At 46.8% G+C, this 22791-nt stretch overlaps 1 protein-coding gene across 3 annotated transcripts in view; it reads left to right on the top strand.

Moving 5' to 3' along the window:
- Positions 1-35: 35 nt before the first annotated feature.
- Positions 36-22791, top strand: part of LOC139766550 (uncharacterized) — a 261997-nt gene continuing 239241 nt past the window's right edge. For all 3 annotated transcript variants that reach the window (XM_071695352.1, XM_071695351.1, XM_071695350.1), the window contains exon 1: positions 36-1615. In XM_071695352.1, coding sequence (XP_071551453.1) covers positions 40-1615 — 1576 coding nt within the window. In that variant the 5' untranslated portion in view covers positions 36-39. The remainder of the gene's footprint in view (positions 1616-22791) is intronic.

The raw sequence follows: 22791 nt of genomic DNA, 5'->3' as shown, positions 1-22791 counted from the left end.
AACCAGGTGATCGAAATTTCCGACGACGGATCCTGGGCGATGAAACATCCGAGCAAGGACTCGAAGAACAACAACCAGAATAACAAGGCAGATATCGACCCTTTCACCGGGGACCCCATCATGACACCTCCCCTCAGCCCAGCCACCATCACCGCTCCGCCCACGGAGTTCCAAACGAATGATGGCGTGGACGGCGTTTACTCCGCTAATGTCATTAGCACTTACTCAGGGCCCTCATCCCTTACCAGCACCGCCGCAGACTCCATAGGTACCGGAGACTTTGTGGGACCAGAAACCTCGACCTCGACTCTCTTGGCGGCCTCTGAAACCATCCTTGAAGAACCCTCTTATTCCCAAGATTCCGAGTTAGTCGAGTGTTACAACGAAGCTTCCGATGGCGCCTCTGCGTCGACGATAGCCGGACGACAAGTCATGTCCCCATCACATAAGAATCTTGGCGCCGCCATTATGGAAAGTTACGAGATGGAGTTCAAGAAGAAGAAGGAGAGTATGAACCTCCCAGAACATTCGCTTCTGGAGTTTGGCGATACCGTCCGAGCTTTGGAGGAACAACGAAGGTCCGTGATCAAGCAGATGACTGTGAAAGCCAAGAGGAAAGACACTTGGATCAAAACCTTCAGTATGCATGATCAGGGCAAGGAGGATAATATCCCTGTTGCTCCCTCACGCATCAAGAGGAAACCCTCTCCCACCAGGCCTGAGACGGTTGCTAAACCAGTGGCGTTCATTCAGGACACCACGGATTCATCCTTCAGTGGACTCCCGAAATCAGAAATGGGATTCTTCAAGAGCCAGAAGAGTACCCTTGAAAATATTACGTTGTTGAATAGTCCACTGACGAGTGCAAGGGCTTCTGCTGCCGTGGAACCAGTCGCAGATCCTCCGAAAGTTTCCCGTAAAAAGAAGCCGGTAGAGCCAGAACACGCCCCTGCAGCAACCACCAAGAGTGAAAACTGTCACAGTATCACCGTTGACTGTGACATCTCGCTGAAGAACACGGAAACACAACTTCAATATTTGCCGCCGCCTATTGAAGTGACCAAAGACATCATGGAACACGATATGTCCTCCCAGGACACCACTAAAGTAGATGGCGATAACCTAGAGGAGGTCGCAGTATTCCCCGAAGTCCCGGAAGTGCTAGCAGAGGTTCCTGTCGCTGTCCATGAACTAGTTTCTCCAGCGCAGGTGGCATTCCCTCCTGTGAATAACAAACCTGAGGCTTTCCCTGTGGTTGCTGCAGAGCCTCTGGTAGTCGACAACTGCCCTCAGTCCCCTGCAGCATCTAAAGAGTCTCCAGTGAAGGAGAATCATGACCTTCCTCCTCCTCCTCCTCCTCCGGAGCCCATTGAACCTGTAGAACATAGTAGAACTGAGACAGAGGAAGACGCGATGGTGAGAGAAAAGAATGAGATAAACCTGGTCCACAGCGCCATGGCCAAATATATGAGTCATGAAGTAACCGAAGGAAAGGAAAAAACGGTAGAAGTCGAGAACGAGGAGGCGGAACGCATCGAAGTGGCCAGCCCGGAGCTAGTGGCTGAAGGTCCAGTCAGCATGGCGAGTGACGCAGCAGACCTCCAGGAAGATGAAGGTAAGAAGATATTAAGTATTCTGTGCTCGCATTCAAACTACGTTTGAAATGTTATGTATTAGACCTGAACGGGTGTAAGTTCTCGTCTTGTGTCATTAAAGAGGTTGTAGCTTTAAGATGAATTCTGCTGTAGACAGAATGAATGACATTGATGTCGATGTATATTTGGATGCAGTAAACCACCTTCCCCTCCTCCGTATGGGATACAACACCAGGTAAGCTTAAAATGTATTTGTCCTCTGAAGATCAGCAGGTCTCATCTTCAGGGAAAAACTGGTTGTTGCAGAATAATCTTCTTTTGACATCTGGAAACTTGTGGTCAACTGGAAGCTGCCGCTATATTATAGGGTCGGTAAAGTAAATGTCCACAGCAGGAAACCTTCGCGAGTATATTGCAGTTGGTGCCAGCGGTGATGTATCACTGTTCTGATACCCGAATATTACCAGTATTTATTAAAGTGCAGGTAGTTTCTTGCTGACGTAAGGCCCTAGTGTACGAGGCAGTTAACCTCTTGACCACGACAGTACGACCTTACGGTACAGTGGCCTACCATTTAGCTTGACCCACAAGGGTCAGGTCGGAGGCCGAGCCATCATACCACTACTACCTTAACAACCGGTAGTTGTACCAGAGTAATACCATATGGTCGTCGGTGGACACTAAATGAATCTGTACATTACAAGATGACTTTTACCACTGGTTGGGAAATAATGTTAAGGGAGGATGATGCCTCACAGCGACAGTCAGCCACCATAAACGGTGAGGGGGTGAAATTTTTCGCGCGATATGAAAGTACCCTGCCCGCCCTGGGGACAAAAAGTACGGACGGAGGTCGCCACCGCCGCCGCCCACCCTCCCCAAATTTCAATTAACGGCTGACAGCGGCTACCCGCTAGTTTAACGCGCCGCCCGTGGCTACCGCGCGACCGGGAGCGCCAAAGGATTACAGAGGTAACAAAGGATGTTCTTCACACCCCCAGTGGACAACTCTTCTTATCATCGAATATCACAAAATTCAGTAATTACATCGGGTTGCATGTGACACCATGTGCGACGCGCGCTACCGTCTGACGCGGATCCAGTCCTCCATGAGGTGTTGTCAGCGTCGGCGAGCAGTAGTTTGTGGCGGTCTGTTTATCCTTCCCGTGTCCACCACCACTTCCCGGGTTATGTGGTCTGGTCGTCCGCTGACCACATGCAGAGTGCGTTCCATGGTTCCCATCCTGTGCCTCGGTTGCCAGTAACCCTCGAGATCCTGTTTCCTTCGTGCGGTTCATACTGGACGTCGCTGTTTATGAACATCACAGCGGTGCATCGAGCTGGGCCACCTCGTTGATGTAGTGGTACGGACGGGGCGGGGTCCTCCCGCCTCGTTCGGTCGCGCCCGCCGGCCGGCCAGCCGGACCTAGGAAAAGTTGGGGTGTGGGCCACACGAAGCTCTGCTCCACACCAGATGTTGCCCAGTTAGTTGCGCCGCCCATCAGGATTTCTAGATTTCCATATGTCTTTTTTTTTTTTTTAAGGTATTGTGATATGGAAACTGCACTTTTCTTGGTGTAGTTCGTGGTTTTTCTATTCTCTCCCGTTACGCGCCGCGGAAAAATGTACCCGTGTTGAATAGAAACTCTCGTCTTTATGAATCAAATTGTCTGTGAATTGAATTAGGTTTACATCCAGAGTGCCTAGTTCACACGTTTTTAAGAACTGATAGGCAGGACCTACTGAGGGGCAATGTGTATGTGTGTTTGTGTGTGTGTGTGTGTGTGTGTGTGTGTGTGTGGAAAACCTCTGTCCAGCGGGAGCTGTTAACATCTTGGAACTACCCGAGAATCTTGTGAAGTGAAACAACCAGACCGACCAAGCAAGCCTTACCGAACGAACTCCCGCTTTCGAACCACCTCGACCCTATGATTTATATAACGTCTGTTGCACCGTCTTCACTAGCGCAGACCGTTCTCCGCGACGCTTTAGATACGTGGGAGTTACCTGCCCTGACCAGCCATCCGTTAAAGACTCCGTACTCACTCCATGGGGTCCGTCCGCAGCGCTCCGGGCGCCCAGAGCGGACGGCCCGGTCAGCATCCAGACCGTGCTGGACTGATCGGGCAAATGTGAGGGTCTACCACAGCTGTTGACTGTAGCCGTCTCTTGGTTTACGATTCAAGGATAAGTGAAGAGCGTGATGGGCTTAAGATATCAAGCTCTTTGGCTTCAGAATTCAGTACTCCTTAATGAAAAATGTTTTTTTTTTTTTTTATATTTTCGATTTATGGGTCTCGTGGTTCTGCAGTTGCTTAAAGTGTGATAGATTACACAGCAATGCCTTCCAGGCGAGAGTAATCGGAAATCGTTGAGTCATCACTCACCTGTTGGAACGATCGTTCAGCTGCCTGTAAGGTCATCAGTCTCGACAGTGGAGTCATTTCCACATCGCATTTATAACCCTCTTTCTTAAATTTCCCGCAGCTGCCATTTACTCTTCCCGTTTTCGTCACTTTAATTTCCACTTTACCATTTTCTCTAGTTTCCCACACCAGTTAGTTGTTTTCTGGTGGTGTAAACTTTCTCCTTAATCTGTTCCCGTGACGCCGTGAGAAGAAAAAAACCCCAGCATTTTCTTTCCTGTGCTCTCACGGCGAGGGTGGTGGAAGCTCTGTTTGAGGGAGGAGTGTATGGAGAGGTAGCCTTACTCAGGTGGCTTAACAAGCAGATAAGCAGAGGGAGGGGCAAGCAGGCAATCCCTCGAGACACATTTGGTTGGCAAGAGAGACACGGAAGCAGGGAGGCTAGCAGGCGGGCAAGCGGAGCCAGTAGGTGAACATGTAAGCAGGCTGAAAAGCAGTCAGGCAGGATACTCCCAGCATATATTTCCTTCATGGTTAATGGCATTCCTCCTCTGCTTTCCCCAGAATTTCTCACAACTCTTTCCCCAGTGTTAGGACCCCTTCTCTCTCCCTAGTGGTAGGCATCGGCTCAACTCTGATTTCTCCCTTCTTGGTAGGGAACCCCCCCCCCCCCTATCCTAATGGTAGAGAACCTGCAATCCTCTTCCAGTGGTAAACAACCTACTACTCTTTTTCTTCCCCAGTTCCCCTGACCCTCCTACCCAAATAATGAGGAGCCCTACCCTTTTACTTCTCACCCAGCGGTGAACAACCCTCATCCCTACTTCGCCAGTGGTAGGCAGCCCCAACTCTCCTCCTTCTCCAGTGGTAGGCAGCCCCAACTCTCCTCCTTCTCCAGTGGTAGGCAGCCCCCTTCCCCCCTCTCCTCTGTAGTTGGCATCCCTTCATTTCTGTCCACATGTGGGGCTTCCAGACCCCGTCCGCAGTGGGATGATGACCCCTGGAATTGTAAGAGCTGCTGGGGGGGAAAGTGAGAGGTTTTGAGGGAGAATCTCTCTCTCTCTCTCTCTCTCTCTCTCTCTCTCTCTCTCTCTCTCTCTCTCTCTCTCTCTCTCTCTCTCTCTCTCTCTCTCTCTCTCTCTCGTAAGAAGAAACATTCCACCAACACAGTTTCGTCATTGTGAGAGACGAGGCTCCGTCCGATCCCAGACTGAGCCGCCCCACATCACAACCAGAGAATGACTGACTGACTGACTGACTGACTGATTGACTGCCTCGCTTGCCTACAACCAACTAACTACTTTCCTTTTCATTGTTTCTTTTGTTTCTCTTTCTGTCTTTAGTAAAGTGAGGCATCATCAGATTCTGCGATGGTGTCGGAAATGTGGTCAGCCACCATAGGCTGGACTCTGCTCGTCAGTTTTCCCCGCTTATCAAAACAGTCGTCTTTTGACCCGTTGAGCACTATGGTACATGCATACGACCCTTGACCACGACCGTACGACCTTAAAACACGACTGTACGACCCTTGGGTATGATGACCCCTAATCTTTGACTTGACTTATATGGGTCTAGAACAAAGACCAAGCCATCACATTCAAGGGTTGTCGTACTCAAGGGTCGTACCGACGCGTTTCATGGGTCGTACCGTCGTGTTCAAGGTGTCAAGGAACAAGTGGGGTACTGTTAAGTGATTACATATTATCACTATTTTGTGAATCACGCCGGAAATCGACATTGTAATGGACGTTACAGCTTGCACACACACACACACACACGGGTCACGGGGGGTGGGTTCGAGCCGGTGGAAGGGATGGTTTGCGTGCGGTGGCGTGACGGGGTTGAAGTTATCGTGAGTGGCTACGCTTGATGTACTCTGCAGGTATTGTAGTGTAACTGACCGAGTACCTGTATTACAGCAGTTTGTTTGGTAACTGTATGATACAACAATATATATATATATATATATATATATATATATATATATATATATATATATATATATATATATATATGTATATATATGTTACGTTAGGAGCTCCATTTCAAAGCCTGGCCATCACTGAAATATACAGAGGAATATGAAAGGGAAAAATAAGAGACAAGGGAAAGTGTTTACGAATTTTGGAGGAAGTGGAAAAAACCTGTCCTTTGAAATGTGCCAGGTCATAGTTACTGGGAAAGACACGAGAAGGTCGAGAGTCGCAAAGCTTCACGGTGTACGAACATACAGTTATGCATATGATTCTCTTTAATTATTTACTCATAACTGACCCAGGAGCTCTTCCGAGGGAAGGGTCTGTTGTTACCCACAGTTCTCTTCCCAGAGCCTCCTGCAGACCAAGGTTACGTAACTTCCAGTAGTAAGGGAATGTGGACTCCTTTTGGAGTGAGAAGTTCTTTGAAGAGTCTGATTGTACTTGTAATGATACAGCCTCGCTCATACATGACTCTTCACTCGCGGTGTAACCTCATGCAGGCGGAGTCCGGTAACATGGTATAAGAGTGGTGGGTGAATGGAATAGAATGACTGAGGACATGATTAACGCAGACTGGATTCATAAATGTACGAAATTGTATATTAGAAAAAAAAAAAGTTATGGAAATGGGGCCTCCACGAGTGTGTAAAACTCCCTCCCCGTGCACAACAATATGTAATCACACACACACACACACACACACACACACACACACACACACACTCACACACACACGTGTCAGATCAGCAGCAGCAGATGACGCCCTCCACACATCGGCCTGAGGCAATGGAGAGTCCGAGAAGTGCAGGTGGGCGGGCCACTTCGGTGCACACCCTGACCACTACCATGGAGGAGGAAAGGTGTGGTGTCATCACCTGACCCGAGGGAGGATAACTGCACATGCTTACACCCACCGTACACGTCGACGTGGCGTCCACACGCCTTTATCATGACGACGACCCACCCAAGGCATGGATGGTCCTCACTGGTGTGGATGTGGCTCATGCGGCCAGTGGCTTTCTCTGTGGTCCGGGGCGGCGGTGCGGTGCCTCCGGGGAGGTGGCTGTACCTCCGGGTAAGTGGCGGAGGCAAGGAAGGGCTGGTGATATGAATGGAAGGCTAGCTGGTGACATGCCTGACAGGAGAGAGGTCCTGTATGTATTGTTGTGTGGGAATCCCGTTGTGAATACTTACAGTATCGACGTGTAATTATCCCTCTGTATTGTACGGAGAGAGAGAGGGAGGAGTTGTACACTCGTGGGTCCCCGTCTCTTGTACGTATTCAGCCATCCATCAACTTTTTTTCCCGTTTGTGTACGTTGTCTGCATTAACCATATCCTCATTCACTCTATTCACTTTTTTCCATTCACCCACCACATATACTATAAAGGTACTTGTTTACATTTTTTTTCACAGGTTTCATCCTTAATTTCATGTTCTGTCGTGTGTGTGTGTGTGTGTGTGTGTGTCCCACGATACCCATGAAGGAGGGCGGGCCGTGCAGCACGGCAGCCCGGCACAACACACTGCCTCACCTCACACGGTGGCTCACGAGGGATCATTATTACCAGGTCTCCTCAGTTTTCACTGAATAAATTTCATGAAGAAAATCTGAGACGTTTGACATGCTGGAGAGAAAAGAAGAGAAAGAGAGGGAAAAAAAAGAAGTGGACTGGTGAGTACAGAAGGTCAGCAGGCAGGAATGAGTCGATAGGTCAGTCAAGGTTATTAGGTCACTTGAGATTAGAGCTGGTCAGTAGTTCAGACGAGGCCTGGCGTGTACAAGTGGAATATAAGAATAACTTGACAAGAATTAAGTACATGAGATGGCCCAGTGTGCCTCGCAGGGGTGTGGGAGTGACGGATGTAGCACAGGAGAGAGTGGTAAAGTTAGCTTAGGTTTATGACTGATGAGTTTGTTGTCATGGTTAATGTTGTCATGTGTACTTCACAACCCTGTGTGTGTGTGTGTGTGTGTGTGTGTGTGTGTGTGTGTGTGTGTGTGTGTATACCTTGTCAGATTGCCCGTCAGTCTGTCAGTGTGGTCGCTTCCCCTCATTCCTCCGTGAGGTGTTTACTGCCTGGTGGTGGTGGTCGTCGTCGTGTAGATGCTCTCCAGCAGAGTTGTATACCCATGACCTAGGACCTACGTTCTTCACTTTACGACGTCTTGGTTAAGATGACATCTTGTTTGCCCGTTTTCCCGTTGTCCCCAAGACTCCTGACTTCGCGTGTGTCTACGCTGAACTTCGTGAATCAACTTCTTTTTACAAACTCCTGATGATGCACTTCTCTTTCTCTCTCTCTCTCTCTCTCTCTCTCTCTCTCTCTCTCTCTCTCTCTCTCTCTCTCTCTCTCTCTCTACATCTTCCTGCAGTCTTCTAGGATCATCTTTCGGGTTCACAATGGACGTCTAATTATTCTCAAGTCTTCGGCATATCTACTTGAATGTGGTGTCCGTCTCCTTTGGCCTCACTGATGCGTATTACAGGCAACAGTAGAGAGTCTAAGGTCAGATCCCTGAGACTGGACCCCACTATTTACTGGACCCCAGTCGCGTTTTCTCCCGGTAGTGCTGACCAGTCCGCTTCCTGTCTCTCAGTGAAGTCCAAATGTGAGGCGTGTCTCTCAGTGAAGTCCAAATGTGAGGCCTGTCTCTCAGTGAAGTCCAAATGTGAGGCCTGTCTCTCAGTGAAGTCCAAATGTGAGGCCTGTCTCTCAGTGAAGTCCAAATGTGAGGCCTGTCTCTCAGTGAAGTCCAAATGTGAGGCCTGTCTCTCAGTGAAGTCCAAATGTGAGAGGAAATGTACGTCGTGCTTTCAACCAGTTTCATGATTGCTTGCTGGTAGGATTACCAGGATAACCTGCAAGGAAAATGGCCACAGTAGCTCTCTAGTGGCGTAATTATTATCATTATCTGCAGAGAAGGTGGCCACAATGACTTTATGGTGGCGTAGTTATTATTATCCGCAAGGAAGATGGCCACAATTACTTTCTAGTGGGATTATTATTATTATCCTTGTTGTTATTATTATTATTATTATTATAATTATTAATATTCTTCTTCTTCTTCTTCTTCTTCTTCTTCTTCTTATTATTATTATTATTATTATTATTATTATTATAATGATAATTATTATTATTATTATTATTATTATTATTATTATTATTATTATTATAATGATAATTATTATTATTATTATTATTATTATTATTATTATTATTATTATTATTATTATTATTATTATTATTATCATTTGCAAAGATTTTTTTTTTCATTTTTTCATGCATATTCGCCATTTCCCGCGTTATCGAGGTAGCGTTAAGAACATAGGACTGAGCCTTAGAGGGAATATCCTCACTTGGCGCCCCCTTCTTCTCTGTTCGTTCAAAGTAAAGTAGAAGTTTTATGACGGGTTAGAACATGTGTCGTGGAGAAAGTGTCATTTAGATGATTAACGTGTACATTGTGTGTCACATGATGCTAATCTGGCCCCCTTTTCTCTCTCTCTCTCTCTCTCTCTCTCTCTCTCTCTCTCTCTCTCTCTCTCTCTCTCTCTCTCTCTCTCTCTCTCCCTTTGCTTTCCTTGCAGTCGAAAATGTGTATCGCTGTTCTCTTGTTCATATGACTGACCTGTTGGGGTGTTCACATCTTGTTTTCAGGATCAGTCTTCATCATCAACAGGTTTCCATTCCCCACATAGTCCGTCATCATGCTGACATATTCTCCATTGTCAGGAACACGCGTTATTATTATTATTATTATTATTATTATTATTATTATAATGATAATTATTATTATTATTATTATTATTATTATTATTATTATTATTATTATTATTATTATTATTATTATCATTTGCAAAGATTTTTTTTTTCATTTTTTCATGCATATTCGCCATTTCCCGCGTTATCGAGGTAGCGTTAAGAACATAGGACTGAGCCTTAGAGGGAATATCCTCACTTGGCGCCCCCTTCTTCTCTGTTCGTTCAAAGTAAAGTAGAAGTTTTATGACGGGTTAGAACATGTGTCGTGGAGAAAGTGTCATTTAGATGATTAACGTGTACATTGTGTGTCACATGATGCTAATCTGGCCCCCTTTTCTCTCTCTCTCTCTCTCTCTCTCTCTCTCTCTCTCTCTCTCTCTCTCTCTCTCTCTCTCTCTCTCTCTCTCTCTCTCTCCCTTTGCTTTCCTTGCAGTCGAAAATGTGTATCGCTGTTCTCTTGTTCATATGACTGACCTGTTGGGGTGTTCACATCTTGTTTTCAGGATCAGTCTTCATCATCAACAGGTTTCCATTCCCCACATAGTCCGTCATCATGCTGACATATTCTCCATTGTCAGGAACACGCGTTAGTAGGACGAGAGAAGCGGGATATGTTAGGAACACGCGTTAGTAGGACGAGAGAAGCGGGATTTGTCAGAAACACACGTTAGTAGGACTAGAGAAGCGGGATTTGTCAGAAACACACGTTAGTAGGACTAGAGAAGCGGGATTTGTCAGGAACACATGTTAGTAGGACTAGAGAAGCGGGATTTGTCAGGAACACATGTTAGTAGGACTAGAGAAGCGGGATTTGTCAGGAACTCACGTTAGTAGGACTAGAGAAGCGGGATTTGTCAGGAACTCACGTTAGTAGGACTAGAGAAGCGGGATTTGTCAGGAACACACGTTAGTAGGACGAGAGAAGCGGGATTTTCTCAGGAACACACGTTAGTAGGACGAGAGAAGCGGGATATGTTAGGAACACACGTTAGTAGGACGAGAGAAGCGGGATTTGTCAGGAACACACGTTAGTAGGACGAGAGAAGCGGGATTTGTCAGGAACACACGTTAGTAGGACGAGAGAAGCGGGATTTGTCAGGAACACACGTTAGTAGGACGAGAGAAGCGGGATTTGTCAGGAACTCACGTTAGTAGGACGAGAGAAGCGGGATTTGTCAGGAACTCACGTTAGTAGGACGAGAGAAGTGGGATTTGTCAGGAATACACGTTAGTAGGACGAGAGAAGCGGGATTTGTCAGGAACACATGTTAGTAGGACGAGAGAAGTGGGATTCTTCAGGAACTCACGTTAGTAGGACGAGAGAAGCGGGATTTGTCAGGAACACACGTTAGTAGGACTAGAGAAGCGGGATATGTTAGGAACACGCGTTAGTAGGTCGAGAGAAGCGGGATTTCGACTCTAACTGCTGTTTAGCTCGTTTTCTTTTTAAATATTTCGTTTTCTTGAAATAACTTTCTTAGAAAATCATGCCCGAACACTCTATGATTATGTAAGTTATTGGTTGGAAATGTAATTGTAAATTGTATTCTTGCCTTACCACCAACTCAAAGAAAAAAGTAATCTATAAGTTTTTATCAGAGTCCAGTGACTTTGAACGGGCCTAACGATCATGGGCCATGTACATGATTATCCATATTGTTTATATTATCTTGATACCCAATACACTGTCATCATCATCATTATAATAATAATAATAATAATAATAATGATAATAATGATAATAATAATAAAAATAATAATAATAATAATAATAATAATAATAATGAAATAATGGTGATAATAATAATAATAATAATAATAATAATAATAATAATAATGATAATAATAATAATAATAATAATAATAATAATAATAATGATAATGATAATAATAATGATAATAATAATAATAATGATGATAATAATAATAATAATAATAATAATAATAATAATAATAATAATAATAATAATAATAATAATGATAAAGATAATAATAATAATGATAATAATAATAATAATTATAATAATAATAATAATAATAATGATAATAATGATAATGATAATGATAATAATGATAATATTAATGATAATAAAGTAATGATAATAATGCTGATAATGCTAATAATGATAATGATGATTACTATCATTAGTACCATTGATATTATCATCAATATTATCATTATTATAAGACTATAAGTGTTGAGGAGTTAAGCCGTTATATCCGCGGGCAGACTGGCGGTGCAGGAGACGATGACCGGCCGAGACCCAGCAAGGCCAGCGGTGTGTGCTTCAGTCACCCCCTCCCTACCCAACCACCACTACCACCACCACCACCAGCGGCGACCCAGCTCCTCCACCTCACATCCGTGGCGTTGCGTGTAGGAGGCTTGTAGAGAGATGGCCTGGGCGTTGGGGTTGGGGAGGAGACCGTGGTGCGGGTGGCAAGGTGTTGAGAAGAGGATGAAGTCAGAGGAGGATGGAGCGATTATAAGGGAGGCGTGGGGTGGGTGTGGGGGATTGGTGAGGATTGGAGGTGGATGGAAGGGGTGGAGTGCTTGAAAAAGGGAAGGGACTAAAGGGATTGATGGGGTCGGGATGGAAGAAGGGAATGACAGAGACGGTCCACGTTCCATTGAGAAGGTGAAAACTTAATGGCATTGTACCAAGATGAAGGTTTTTTTTTACCATATTTCTTAGGTTACTGCTTGGCGGAAAAGTACAGGAATGTGTTTTGCCAAACACATGGAAAACAGTGAAATGATATCAGTACATCCGGTTGTAATGAGAGATCAGGTTCGAGAGACGTAGTTAAAGAAAGCACATTGGTCGACGTCGTCAACGGTAGCCTGTAGTATAGAGCACAAGAGTATGATCACATCGAGAATAATCTCCTGGTTTTGTAGTGCAGGTCGTCCATCGGTGCCGTAGCTTGGCTTTGCACGCTTCGTAGAATCCACTGTCGTATGGTCTTGTAGGAAGTCCATCACAGGACGGCCCTCCTCATATTTGTTCCCCCGTGGAGCGGTTTTTTTTCTCTCTCTCTCTCTTCTTTCCCAGCTGAGGAAACAAACAAGCTGGCAGGGTGAGGAGGGGAGGCAAGCAGGTAGACGGGGAGGTGGGTTGAAGCAGCAGTATAGCTGGATGGGTGAGGAGGGCAGGCAAGCAGGCAGGCAGGCAGGTACACGGGCGGGGAGGTTGGTGGAAGCAGTAGTATAGCTGGTGGCATCCACCGTTAGCAGCACCGGGAGTTGGGCTATGTGTGTGGCGAGGCGTTGTCCTGCGAGAGCAGCATTCCTCCATTCAGTTTTCCCTCACCTCTCATATGCCTGATTGCATCACGCCACCGGCCCAGGTCGTCGGAATGTCGCTACCTGTTGATGTTAATACCCTTTACCAAGAAGTCTGCCATTATCACGCCATGACAGTCCCAAAACACAGTGGCCATGACATTTGCAGTTGATGAGGCGGGCCAGGAACCTGTGTGTTTTCATGCCGTTCTTTGTTGCTCTGCCTCGGGTTCAAAGTGGCGAGCCCATGGCTCGGTCTGAGGAACAGAGAGCGCTGGGAGACGTTGTCTGAGTTGCCTCGAAAACGGCGTAAAAGCTTACGGGAATGGTCCAGTCGGGTTCCTCTCTGGACCAAAGTCATCGTCCGAGAGGACCCACCGTGCTCACACCATCGCTACGTCCTATTTGTGGTCGAAGATTTATAGAATCGAACCAAAAATGACAGCCAATGTCTCGTATACCTGCCCCATGGTTGTGAGTCTGTCTGTCACCTGCACCTCGTGCACCCCATCTATGATCTTCATGATTGCCACATCAACAGCACGATAGATTGAGCTGCTCATACTCCCGCGCCTGAACCTACCTACCCGGTTATTTACCAGAGAGCGTGAAGGGGGCGCACCTTACCTCATCCCCAGGCCGTCACTACCATATCTATACGTATTTCCCTTAGGGGCAAGACTCATGCGTCACTGCTTCATCACGGCTCGGACCTCAGATTTCTCCATCTTCACTGAATTCTTGCGGGACTTGTGCTATTAGTTCCCGCCCTGGAGATTCTCTAAGCGGAAACATGGAACTGGGAAGACATAACACGATCATAAGGTTAGATCTTTATACCGTTCATTTGCCCCCTGTGTCTATAAGTTAGACCACGAACCGTCTGTACGTAAATGCGTCATTGCAATCAACGGCGGACCGTAAAGACGCCTCGTCGTCATCAGCAGTGTAGTGTACCAGTAAATTGGTGTCATTAGAGATGTATATATATATATTTTGCTGTCGTCAACCTTAGAATAATAACCTGTTGCTGTCACCAGCGCAGAACCGTACTGTTAACTAACCTAATTCTTTTTTTTTTTTCGTATACGAGAAAGCATCTCTATGGACGTTGGTGTCCAGTACAGTAGGGAGGTGCTCGAGTCTACGCGAAGGATGCTGGAAATAAGGCGCCAGGAGTGCTTAGAATTTGTGGCACGGTGACAGCGTCTTGTATACTGACTTCTCGGCGGCTCCTGACGTAGGGGGCTGGACGTGTTTGATAGCCAGTAATCGATGTGACCTGAAGTAGCTCCCAAATGATGTACAGTGGCATCAGTATGCTCTAGTTAACGGTGATAAATCGACAGTTATTCGGTTTTGAAATGGAGAGTTCATCGTCTGATTACCCCACTACGTCGAGCAGTTTTTTCTTTCATTTTTTTTTTACCCGCCAAAAGTTAAGAAGAGAGGTGAAATGCGCGTCTATGGCTATGGGTCACCGTCCTCGCTCACTTTCACGCCCGTCCCTGACCAGCCGTCGATCCCTCTGGGGGGGATGAACTAGCCCAGACTACAGACAGGGATAGCGTTCGCTCTTATCTTCTGAATAGACTCTTGCATCACTCTGGCTACGTGTTTTACCGGGCGATTGTGATCTGTCAGGCCGGCTCGAACAGTGAAGCCCCGTCTGCTGTCCACCATCATCGCTACGATGGCTTCGTCAGAAGATAACGTCAGCATCACACACCCACCACCTCCTGCGTGACCACCTGCTTTCATTGTTAGCGCCGCCACGGCACACGGCTTCCAGAGGGCCTTTTGAGAACATGGCCATACATTCACCGCCAGAACCATGCTGTTTGATATCTCTCTCTCTTTCCGAGAACGCAAAACGACTTCAGCAAGAGCACCAGAGAGAGCCTGGTCTTTGGTATCATATTCCCAGATAGTTTGAAGCTGGCTCGCATCGCCGCAGTAAATGAAAGGGATAAGAACATTTCCCCAGACACTATCCAACACTATCATCGTCATTGCTTACTAAGATTCTGGAAAGATGCGTCTTGACCGCCTTCAGGCGATCGACCAATGTACATGCCGCAGGGCAACTTGGCTTCAAGGTGGAAGACCATGCTGTATATGATGATGCTGAAGATGATGACAGAGACGCTGGAAAACACACACAAAGTTAATGTAATACCCACAGACTGAAGGAAAATTTTGGCATATGTGACCATGGTATCATAGTGCACAGAACACGAAAAATAGGAATAACTGGAGAGGTGGGTGGATAGATATACAACATTTTAATTGAATGATCACATTGTGTTGTTTTAAATCCTGCAATTCGCAGTTACTCCACAGGAGAAAGCTCAGTTCCCCAAGGAACCGTACTTGCGCTTCGTCTGTTTCTCAATCGAATGTCAGAAATACACACACACACACACACGACGGTTCTGTATCCTCGCTTACCGTTGATACCACTGGAAGTATGGAAGTCTCATCTGCAGAGGATGTTGGTAAACTACATACAGGCGTGAGTCAGGCCGTCCTTTGTATGGATGTCTCATCTGCAGAGGATGTTGGTAAACTACATACAGGCGTGAGTCAGGCCGTCCTTTGGCCCAGTGATGATAATATGCTTGTCACTGGTACTGTTCGACTACTCTATTGTCGGGGACTGAAAGAAAAAATACAGAAATAAAGAATAGCAGAATGACATTTTGGAAAAAGAAAAAAAAAACATTAAAATACCCCCAGAGTAATAATGTCTGATGACTTTACCTTCAGGAAACAAAACAGAGCAACAATTAGCTCCTCCAAAAAGTTGGTTGGCTGGAATCTGTCACCTTGAAGGCAAGTGGGAAGAAAAAACAAACAAACTGACATTCTTCAAGACACTAGTACTCTCCCCAACAGAATATTACCTTCTGCTGACACGCTGTATCAGGTTGAAATTGCCGTTGCAAGGGTAAGTTTGTATTTCACAGCGTGCAGTGACAGTTGAAAATTATATTACTTAGGAGAGACATATACATAACAATATACACTTGCAAACTCCTGGAAGACGTGGTTCCCAAAATGCTCTCAGAAATGGTGTCTGATGTCATCGGTAAGCACGGAAGACTGTGAAATGCTATCAGTGAGGCTGCATGTAATGAGGTCATAAGGTACTCTTAGTAAGATAAGCTGTAGCATTATATACATCTAGGGGTCCAGAATTAATGAATGACCAGCTATTATTCGAAACATTATTGAGGACTTTTCGGTGGAGTTCTGAAAAGGTCATGGACACGAGTGTCTACAGCGTGTACCACACCATCCCAAGGATGTGGTGGTTACACAGGCCGAGGGGCCGCGGCATCCAGCTGGCTTGCGCAGAGGAGCAACGCAGGAGCTTGGTCCCAGACCGAGCTGTGAGGATGGAAGACCCCTCTCAGAACCAACGTAAGGTATATCGCCATGACGAACATCTTTGTCATCTGTACCAGGACCAGTCAACACCATCACATACACGACTACTGCCGCAGCCATCTCCATCGTTGTTCCTCATCACCACCACCACCATAGTCATCTCCACCCTTGACTCATCACCATCACCACCACCACCACAAGTCGTCTCCACTCTTGACTCATCACCATCACCACCACCACCACAGTCATCTCCACCCTTGACTCATCACCATCACCACCACCACCACAGTCATCTCCACCCTTGACTCATCACCATCACCACCACCACCACAAGTCGTCTCCACCCTTGACTCATCACCACCACCACCACCACCATAGTCATCTCCACCCTTGACTCATCACCATCACCACCACCACCACAAGTCGTCTCCACCCTTGACTCATCACCACCACCACCACCACCACAGTCATCTCCACCCTTGACTCATCACCACCACCACCACCACCACAGTCGTCTCCACCCTTGACTCATCACCACCACCACCACCACCACAGTCGTCTCCACCCTTGACTCATCACCATCACCACCACCACCACAGTCGTCTCCACCCTTGACTCATCACCATCACCACCACCACCACAGTCGTCTCCACCCTTGACTCATCACCACCAGCCAGCCACCACCTTCAACCACATTCCACCACCACACAAACCTTTCTTTCACCATAGCCTCCACACACACACAGGTACCCGACTTTTACTTTCTCCCTCCCTAATCTGTCTGCGCATACCAATAAGGAGAAAGGACTATGGATCAGCCATTTTGCCAGGGGCTGATAGATAGAGACAGAGAGAGAGTATATGTGTTATGTGTGTGTGTGTGTGTGTGTGTGTGTGTGTGTGTGTGTGTGTGTGTGTGTGTGTGTGAAAGGGAAGTTTGGTCTTCCGACCGTAAAGATCCCGAACACCAACTCTCAGACCAATTGGCCGTGCTGTGGTCCTCCGCCAGTGAAAGAGAAAACGAGAATTTTCATCATTCTGTGTGAGAGACTTGACGTGTTGGAAAGTTCCCTCGAAGGCTCGACGGCCACTGCTGAGGTTACCAATGGAATGGAAGACTTAGATTTCTTACGTGATTGAAGTTGTTTGTTGAAAGAATCCCAATGTTAAGTTTCGTTTTTTTTTTTAATCCCATTTGGAGAGATTGTTCACAGTATTTCGTGATCTAACTCCACTGAGACGACAGGGGTACGTTGCAGGGTTGGGAGTTTGGTAACACACACACACACACACACACACACACACACACACACACACACACACACAGTAGACAAAAACTGTTCTATAACTTTTGGACGTTATTGTTTGGCATGCAGAGATCTGGGAAGAAATTCAAACATCGCCATTTGGGTGGTGTTTTTATAGCTACGATTTAACCCAAGTGAATTATTGCGTTGGGTATGTACAGTAAGAAGCCTCGTATTCCCATGTTTACCCCATAATTCACTCAGCGGGATCAAAGACTTCTATTTGATACGAGCAAATATGAATCACGACCGTGTCTGTTTGTAAATAAGCGAACATGAACTAAAAACGTGTAGTTGTATGTACCTGTAAACACTAGTCTTTCCCCCACCCCCATGTTGATGTTTGTATCACAGGTTGAACTAAAGCCATTTCTATTTCATTTTTTCCCCCAGTACACTTTATGCTTTCTTCATGCTCGCATGCGGTTCACCTTATATGAATGGAAGATGTATTTGATTGAGGACCATAGCTTGGACCCTCATCCAACTGAAGGTTTTCACTGCACGTGTACTTCCGTGGGGGTCAGGAGCGGGTGGAGTGTGTTTCTCCCGTTCAGGTCCAGCTCCGGGGAAACCAGGCTCTGAATTGCCTGTTTACTGCCCCAGAAGCAACATTGTGAACGGTTATCAGAGCGAGGAGGGGCAGCAACGTTTACCCTAGGCCAGGTCACTTTCCTCTCGCCCTGGAGTCATGAAGAGCTAAGCGCGCTAGTTTGACTTCCGAGGAAGTTACGAATTCTTGCTGAATGTTGCTGAAGAGTCTGAAGCATTGGTTGCGCTCAGTGGTCACTCTCTCTCCGCTGTTGTGTCTAACTTTCACAAAAGAAATTGGGTAAAACTGAAGACGAAACTTGCATTAGAAACCAGACCGCCTTTATGCTAGGTAGAAGAACCTGTCGTAGGTCACGTCTAGAGTGTACGAGCGGTAACACTTTCGCCCCTGTGCACCGTGGGCATAAGGCCTGTGTTGGGCCCAGCAAGCGTGGGGGTCTTGGCCAGACGGGAGGCGGGCGTACCAGGCCGCAGGCCGTCGGCCCACTAAGGTCAGGTACGTACTGACTGGCTGGCTGGCTGGCTGGGGACTTTCTCCGTCGTCTGGCCTGTGCTAGGGGCGCCTCCAGTGGGTTGGGGGGTTATAGTAGTGTGTGGCAGCGGGGGAGAGGAAGTGGCAGTAAGGGAGGGGCAGTGGAAGATGCGGAGGGAAGTACACCTGCCTGGCAACACTGCCAACAGCAGGAGTGGAGGAGTGGACCACACACCTGACAACACTCCAAACGGCATTACCGGTCGAAGTGCCTTCGTTGCTCTCTGAAAAAAGAGTATCTTTCCCTTGGACGTTGTGACAGTAATCAAAGGGTGAATGGTATTGACCTCTTGAGCAGCACAGCAGGACCCTCGTGTATGATGACCCTGGCCTGTGACATGATCCATGTTGTCCGCTGTGAATATGGTAGCTCTTTGGTCTGAAGGCCGGACATGTAACGTCTCAGGCCAGAAGTCGACCCCCACACTCTTCACTCATACCACAACACATGTCTCATTTAGCTCGTGGCAGAACACGACATAGTGATCATACTACTGTACAGTATCAGTATGATGATAACGGTAGTAGTAGTGGTAGTAGTAATAGTAGTAGTAGTAGTAGTAGTAGTAGTAGTAGTAACAGTAGTAGTAATAGTAGTACAGATGCAGAGGAATATAAAGAGCAACAGACCAATGGGTCCTATTCAAGCTTTCTGGGGAAGTGGAAGAGACCAGAAGCATAGAGCTGAATGTGGTATATACAACAGCACAAGTTGTATCAGTCTTGGACCTGAGCGAAGGACTTTTCAATCAATTTTTGACGTATGGGTTGGGTTGCTCTGTTGGATTTGCTCTTAAATCAGCAAACTGACGGGCGATACTTATTCCAGAGCACCTCCCGTCTTTCCTCACATTTATCGTCTGTACTGACATGAGTATTTTACTGCCGGGCACCATCACAGGCGGCCTGTGTCGAGTCTGCCGTCCCAGACACCTGGGAAGCAACGTGGTTTACGGAGGGAAGTGTTCCTGATGAAGAATTCCTCCAACTGACCTCGAATGATTGAGTCACCAACCAGCTTGACCTCGTGTTCCTTGTCCTCTGTGTCAACCACAGGATGAATACAAGTTTTTTTTGTCGTTAATGACAACAAAGACTTACACATATTCGTTTGTAATGGGGAATTTTTCCTCCTCTCTGCTTTCTCTCCAAAAAACTGTATACACAAGTGGTAGAATGATTGATTTTTGCAGCAGGAGTGGCGAATCTACTGTTCACTCTTGCCCATCCTGTGGACGGCGGCGTTAACGAGGATACAGACTGCACAGAAGGCTCAGGGACTGAGCCTCACTGATTAAGTGGCATTATAAGTTACATGGTAAGGCGAACTGTTCACAAGTATTGGCAAACAGTGGAGGAAGTATTTAACAAGTTACACAGTCGGCAAATTGTTTACGAAAGCTTGAACAACAATGATATGATTATATACAAATGTATATGATTAGTGAACCATTTACATTAGGTAAAGTTAAGATACTATTCAGATGTCTGAAATGAAAGATGGATTGACATGAACACGTTTCAACGCCCACAACGACAATTCATCCCTTACTCAGAAATTCGAATAATTGTTATATTTTGTGCCAGTTATGAATTCTTTGTTATAAACTATGTGTTTCTCGTAAGCTTCCTTCATGTGGCCGATCGTGTATTCCATTGTTAAGGTTGTTTGGCACTTCATTACATACCGGTGTTTTACATGCGCGAGAATACCGTAACTTGTTGATAGAAGACATTATCTCGAGATGTAGTCAGAGAACCTGCAACCAGAGCTGTCGTCAAGAGAACCTGCCACCAGAGCTGTCGTCAAGAGAACCTGCCACAGGAACTGTCGTCAAGAGAACCTGCCATCAGAACTGTCGTCAGAGAACCTGCCACCAGAGCTGTCGTCAAGAGAACCTGCCACCAAAACTGTCGTCAAGAGAACCTGTCACCAAAACTGTCGTCAAGAGAACCTGCCACAGGAACTGTCGTCAAGAGAACCTGCCATCAGAACTGTCGTCAGAGAACCTGCCATCAGAACTGTCGTCAGAGAACCTGCCACAAGAGCTGTCGTCAAGAGAACCTGCCATCAGAACTGTCGTCAAGAGAACCTGCCACCAGAACTGTCGTCAGAGAACCTGCCACCAGACATGAGCCAGGCGAGGGGACGTGACGTGACTGGACGGGTATAATAACAAAGGCAGGACAATGAAGGCCAGGTCCTTGGAGCTTCACTCTCCCTCACCCTTGAGGAGGGTCGTGGGGACACGACGTCCCTGGTCTCTCTGGCGACCTCAGGTCCTGGTGAAGTGACCGGGTGACCTAATCAGGTCCTGGTCATCCTAACGACCCGGGTGATCCGCCACTTCATTACTGACCAGCCTGGAGGTCTGTGACCTCCAACTTGTTTCCCGTTTATTCAGAGTTGCTTTGTAAACAAACTTGTTTGAGGAGTTGAACGGCAAGTGGAGAAAAGGGATGCGAACCGGTCTCCAAGTGGATGACAAAAAGACAAATGTAAGCTATTTAGGTTAAGCATTAGCTCAACCGCAACCTACATATTAAGAGCGATCGGCGTCTCGTAAATATATTTTTAGACGTTTGATGGTTTTACCAGCACGGCCCAGGAACACGGAGGTAACACGCACGCACATTCACACACACACACACACACACACGCACACACACACACACACACACACACACACACACACACACACACACACACACTCGTGTGCACGTATCGCAAAGTGTTTCTACCCTGTAAGGTGAGCTGCCACTGTCTATACTCACAACACTAGATTAGTTCCATGAGTTCGACGGTACGACCCATAGGTACGATGGCTTCTAAGGGTCGTATCGCTGCGCTGAAGGCTCGTACCGTCGTACTTCGGGAACGCACCGAAGTGCTCAGAGACTGCACTGTCGTATTCAGAGAACGCACCGACGCTACGTGCTCGAGGAACGAACTGTCGTACTCATTGAACGTATCGTCACACACAGGGAACGTAGCGTCCTGCACAAAGATCGTATGGTTGGGGTCGTACTGTTAATGACCCCAGACGGTAGGATGCGTCAAGATGCTGGCAGGAATCATTATAGGACCGTCTGCTGAGGATCCTGCCCGGTGGTATTGTGTGGTCTGGGACCGACCCGTGCTGACGCTACGGCGCTTGCGCATACCTTCGGCGTGCTAATCTCCTCAGTGCGACATATCCTTTTGCGACGAACTGATAGAAATTCACCATTCCTTCTCAAGCGGCGCATTGATGATTATAACTGGAAAACAATCAAAATGATAGTACAATGTCAAACTGTGAAGCGGGTAAATCATACATAATTATTTAACTGAGAATTGAGGACTTTCCAGACGTGTCCAGCATTTACATGGTGTAAGTATTGTGCTATTAGTTGCCGGTTTTATATTACCGTTTTATGGTTATGTATTTGACAGGCGACTGAAATACACTCGTTCAGATGGTTCGTGCCAGGCCTTCACAAGTAAGCTTATGACCTTCAGAAAAAACTTATCTCCACATCAGTACTTTTTCCTCTTAATTCGTGGCGACCACTCCTTCCCCCCTTCCCCCCTTCCCCCCTTCCCCCCCACAATGGGTGAAAGTCACCAGCCTGGAGGAATATTTTTTATTCTAATTTATTTTTTTTTCTGTAGCGCGAGCGTGGAACTCCTCGTCTGGCTGGTGATGGAACTCTGGTGTTCCTTTTCGGCAGGTCAGAACACACACATCCATCCCGGTAGCACATTAGTCGTCTATTCCACTCTTGTAAAGTCTTCCTCCCCCTTTGCCTCAGCAGGTGACTGGGGCTGACCCACACCACCCTCAGGTGATAACTGACCACCATCCCTTCAACACCTCGTGAGCAGCGCGACGGTGGCACGATCCTTGAGCAACGACCCTTGGGTGCGATGGCATGGTCTCTCACCTGACCAGTACGGTCCGGGTCGTAGGTCCTGCGAGAGTCGTACCGTCGTGGTAAAGAGGTTACGTACCACAGTACTGTGTTCCTT

Source organism: Panulirus ornatus, chromosome 58, assembly GCF_036320965.1.
Source record: "Panulirus ornatus isolate Po-2019 chromosome 58, ASM3632096v1, whole genome shotgun sequence".
NCBI classification, from domain to species: domain Eukaryota; kingdom Metazoa; phylum Arthropoda; class Malacostraca; order Decapoda; family Palinuridae; genus Panulirus; species Panulirus ornatus.
Note: the sequence above shows the minus strand (reverse complement) of the source record. Positions and strands in the feature narration are given on the sequence as shown.